The following is a 4999-nucleotide window of genomic DNA, read 5'->3' on the forward strand; positions in this document are numbered from 1 at the left end:
ACAGCACCAGCTTGCCTCAAGGGCCTGGGCTCAGGCAGAATTTGTTCCGTCAGTGACGCCCTTGGTCACGCGTCTGCCCTGTCTCTGGGATGGTGTAGAAATCTCTGCATGAGGAGATGCAGGCTGCACCTTGGTGGCCACCACAGTTTACGCTGTTCTCTCTCTCTCTCTCTCTCTCTCTCTCTCTCTCTCTCTCTCTCTCTCTCTCTGTTTTTTCCGGTCGTTCCAGGTGTCTTGCAGGATGTCAGTTCCCCAACCAGAGATTGAGTCTGGGCCCCGGCTGTGAAAGTGCCGAGTCCTGACCACTGGGCTGCCAGGGAAGGCCGCAGCGTCTCATTGTCCTCATGCCTGCACCACCTTCTCTGTTGCAGGTTTGGAGACCCCACATACAGACGGTTCAGCAGTGGTGGTGCCTACCCCAACATCCCCCTCTCTTCCCCCTTGCCGGGAGTACCCAAGCCTGTTTTTGCCACAGTTGACGGACAAGAAAAGTTTGAAACCAAAGTTACCACACTGGACAATGGACTCCGTGTGGCATCCCAGAATAAGTTTGGACAGTTCTGTACAGTCGGGAGTGAGTACTGTTGGTGGTGTTGGGGGTGGTCCTGTTTGTTGCAAAATGCACACACCTCAGTCGACTGTGAGTTGTAATTAGGGCATAGTTAATAAACTGTGTCCAGAGTGAAAAAGCACATTATAGAATCTGAAGGTTTAGCAGCTGCAGAATGAACGGTAGCTGTCTCGGTGGTGGGTTTGTTTTCCCTCTTTCTACCTTTCTGTTACTCTAAAAATTTTCTACGGCGAGCATAAAGTGAAGAATCCTGTAAATACTGACGTGTGTGTACCCGTGAAGTGCTCAGAATTGAGACAGTGGACATGCTCATCACTCTCACGTGTTTAAATTTGGCTGTTTAGTTGTATTCACTCTTTTAAAAGGTTTGTCTTAAGTGTTTCCTGTTGAACATTTGGTTTAATCTGTCAATTTTCTTTTTATTACCAGTTCTTATTAACTCTGGATCAAGATACGAAGCGAAATATCTTAGTGGAATTGCTCACTTTTTGGAAAAATTGGCATTTTCGGTCAGTGTCCAGTTGGTCATTTTGAGTCTATGCTTGGAAAGAACCTATCCAGTTTCCTCTTTTAGAATGGCAATTTCCATAAGTGATTAAGTTGCTGAGTTGATGTTAATTAAAGGCATTTGAGTTAAAAAAAAAAAGTTGATTTAATGTGTTTTTAAAGCAAAAGTAAAATATTTTCTTAAAGATTGTATTTTGGAGGTTGTTTTGGACTGCTTATTTAGATTCTCTTATTTTTCGTAGTCTACTGAGAGATTTGACAGCAAAGATGAAATTCTGCTTACCTTGGAGAAGCACGGGGGTATCTGTGATTGCCAGACCTCGAGGTATGCCAGCTTCACACACAGATCCCTCTTGCATTGCGTGGAGCTGCTGCTCTCATCCTTGCTCACAGTCCCCTGAACCCCCCCCTCAAAGAGGCTGTGGGGCTGAGTGGTGAGAAGCGAGCCCTGGTCCAGGCAGAGAGCTGGTGGCGAATTGGAAGAGTGGGCAGACTTGCAGGGCCACGGGGCCTCCAGAAGGCCGTTTCCCTGGTCATTGGAGATAGGCCGCCGGCTGGGCACAGGGGGTCTCTACGGTGCTCACAGATCAGGCAGAGGGCGGCCCCACAGGTGATGGGCGTAAGAGCCAGGGACCCAAGGTGTGCTGGGAGTGTGGAGGACGGGCCTCTAACTCGTTCTGGAGTCAGGAAAGTGACTTGACGTTGGCCTGGTTCTTGAGGGAGTTTGCCAGGTGGAACGATGGGAGACAGAGGCTCAGACCTGGAGAGTAGCAGTTGCAGAGGCTCAGCCTGAAGAGGCAGGGGTCTGTTTGGGAGGGGGGTTCACAGACAGCCAGGGGTGTGGTGGACAAAGACAGGTAGCGTTTATCTAGGGTAGGGCGTGTTCAGGAAGCTTTGTTCAGGGCAATATGAGATGAGCAAAGGTCACACTTCGGGGCTGGGGTGCGTCGTGTGCCGTGTGGAATCTTATTAGTTCCCTGACCCGGGATCGAACTTGCGCCCCTGCAGTGGAGGTGCGGGGTCCTAACGCAGGAGCTGCCAGGGAGGTCCCGGGTCCTGCTTGATTAGGTGGTTGTTTACTGCCATCTGAATGCTACACAGTGAAATGACAAGGATTAGAGTTAGCATGGTCTCTGTGTTCATGGGTTCAAAAAGAAGTCTGTTGAGAAGCTGGTGGTTCCCAGCTGCCTCTGAGTGAAGTCAGAGTCTCTGCCTTCGATGTCGTTTAGAGCCTCTTCCTCCGTGTCCCCAGGTCCCTTTCTGGTCAGGCGGGCCTGAGTCCTGCTCCTACGCAGCCCACCCACTCTCAGCTCCCCATCTGGTTCTCTCTCCCTGCCCTGCTCAAGATGGCCCCTTCTCTGCAGAGGCCCTGGGGGCCGTCTCTGCTCCAGGGCTCGCGCCTCTCCTGTGGCTGCTGTGCTCTCTGGCCTCCTGCCAGATCGCCCTTCCGCCCACACTCGTGGCTCTAGTTTTCAGAGCCACGAGGCTTTGCAAGGGGACGCCTGTGCTTCCCCTTCCGAGGTGACTTGGTGCACCCGTCCCGTCGCAGTGCTGCTGTCTGAGGCCAGGTGTGCACCCCCGGACCGGCCACGCACCAGACACACAGCACGGGGGCAGGGACAGCTGTGGAGGGGCCTGTGCTGGCGAAGACCGCTCAGAGCCCCGCGCGTTAGCTGGGCAGTGTCTTCCACTCCGGCACTTAGCCTGTGCGGGTGTGGATCCTGCCTGCCGAGGGTTCATACTGTGCGACAGGAAAGGGGAGCAGCACCAGGTTTGGGTTGAGCCTGGATGCAGAGTGGCGTTACCCCCTACCCCACCCCGCGTATGCCTGTCGTGCCCTCAGTGCCCCCAGGATTGGTTTTGTTGGTTTTTTCAGAGACACCACCATGTATGCTGTGTCTGCTGATTCTAAGGGCCTGGACACAGTGGTAGGCTTGCTGGCAGACGTGGTCCTGCACCCCAGGCTGACAGGTGTGCGCTCCGGCTGCTTGAGGGGTCCCTGGGGGTGGGGTGCCTGGAGCTGTGTCGGCGTCCTGCCCTGGGGAGGGGCATGGTGTCCTTGGAGCCTTGGGCTGCCCGGCCAGGGACGGCTAGTACAGGGACACTGGAAAGCACACTCACAGGAAATGTGCTTGGTGCTGGGTGCGTGACACGCCTCGCTCTGCTCTGCGGCATCTGCAGTGGAAAGGTCCTTTCATTTCAGAAAGGCCTCTCGGGTGGTGTTTATATACTGACGGGTGTGCTACCAGGAGTCTCCATGTCCCTGTCTCCCCCCGCCTTCCCCAGCCTTACAAACGGTAGGATTTGCACTCCCCGCCAGGAGCAGTGCCAGACTGGGCTGGCTGCGGTGTTTCCCAGCAGCCTGGCCTTGGGGCGGTGGGGAAGCGGGGTCCCAGGCTACAGGACCACGTTCATGGTTCTCTGGCGCTTGTCCCAGTGACCTGAGGAAACGCCCCTGATGTTGGTTTGTGCGTGTGTCTGGGTGGATGGCTGGGGACCGGCGTGCCTCTTGCAGGAGGCTGTGCCTCAGAGCAGGTCCGTGTGGCTGCCTCGTGCCGGAGCCGGAACATGCCCAGTCCTCCAGTCTGCCTGCAGGGTGTGCCCCGTCCCCCCGACTCGCACGTACTTCCCCCAGGACTGTCCCGGGGAAGGCAGAGGAGACTGCCAGTGCCCACGGGTCAGCGACATGGCCTGTTCAGAGACCTGGTCTCCAGGTGGCTCCTCCTGAGCCTCGGTTTGGTTCTTTGCAGACGAGGAAATTGAGATGGCGCGCATGGCTGTGCAGTTTGAGCTGGAGGACCTCAACATGCGGCCCGACCCGGAGCCGCTCCTCACCGAGATGGTTCACGAGGTGAGGCGGGCGCGGCGCCCCGGGGCCACCTCTGGAGATGCCTGGGATTTCTCAGGTGTCAGCAGTGCCCGCTGTAAACTCACCAGCCCTCAGAGCAGTGAGAGCTCTGGGACGTGCCCTTTATGTTTCGTACAAGCTCTCATTCCGGAGCGGCGGGCTTTACTATTTTTGTAAACGCACAAAGGTGCTCCGCCAAGCAGTAGCTGAACCAAGCCGCTGGCGGCTTCCCGTCTGCTGGGGGTCGTCGCGGGCCAGCTCTCGGGGGCCTGGCCGCCTTCTCTGTGTCACGTGTGTTCCCCTCACTTCCGTGCCCAGGCGGCGTACAGGGAAAACACGGTGGGGCTCCACCGTTTCTGCCCCGCGGAGAACGTCGGAAAGATGGACCGGGACGTGCTGCACGCTTACCTGAGGAACTACTACACTCCTGACCGCATGGTGCTGGCCGGGGTAGGGGTGGAGCACGCACAGCTGGTCGAGTGCGCCCGGAAGTACCTCCTGGGGACCTGTCCCGCCTGGGGCACGGGGGCGGCCGTGCACGTGGACAGATCGGTGGCTCAGTACACTGGGGGCATCGTCAAGGTAACACCGTGACCTCGGGCTGCGCGTGCTTTCTTGGACTTCTTTTTAGGTGGTATCTTACGTTTATCCTGTGGGTGTTTGAGTTGATGATGTTGTTGCAGCTTCACCTTAACCCAAATCCTCCTTAGAGCTGAGTTGGGTCAGAGCCAGAGGCTCGAGTGGCTCTCGCCTCTCCAGGGCCTCCTGATGTTACTGCACGACTTCTGTAGGCCTGGTCACAGACCCCTTGGCCTGAGGAGCGCCGAGGCCCAGTGGCCCGTATCTGAGCACGCACACCCGTTCTGCTTGGTTGCAGCTGGAGAGAGACATGTCCAACGTCAGCCTGGGCCCCACCCCATTCCCTGAGCTCACACACATCATGATCGGCCTGGAGAGCTGCTCCTTCCTGGTGCGTCCCACTGCCCTGCTGAGTGCTGCCCCAGCCTCCCACCGGAGGGGGATGTCACCCCCCCCACCATGAGCCCCACCCGCCTTGTCCCCGCAGGAGGGGG

At 57.0% G+C, this 4999-nt stretch overlaps 1 protein-coding gene across 1 annotated transcript in view; it reads left to right on the top strand.

Annotated features, from left to right (window-relative positions):
• The window catches only part of PMPCA (peptidase (mitochondrial processing) alpha), a 10968-nt gene that overhangs the window by 2167 nt on the left and 3802 nt on the right, over positions 1-4999 (top strand). Inside the window, exons 3-9 of the mRNA XM_010838763.1 lie at positions 269-574; positions 1001-1080; positions 1321-1403; positions 2955-3049; positions 3829-3929; positions 4245-4508; positions 4804-4896. Coding sequence (XP_010837065.1) covers positions 269-574; positions 1001-1080; positions 1321-1403; positions 2955-3049; positions 3829-3929; positions 4245-4508; positions 4804-4896 — 1022 coding nt within the window. The remainder of the gene's footprint in view (positions 1-268; positions 575-1000; positions 1081-1320; positions 1404-2954; positions 3050-3828; positions 3930-4244; positions 4509-4803; positions 4897-4999) is intronic.

This window comes from Bison bison, unplaced genomic scaffold (genome assembly GCF_000754665.1).
Source record: "Bison bison bison isolate TAMUID 2011002044 unplaced genomic scaffold, Bison_UMD1.0 scf7180017846162, whole genome shotgun sequence".
NCBI lineage: Eukaryota > Metazoa > Chordata > Mammalia > Artiodactyla > Bovidae > Bison > Bison bison.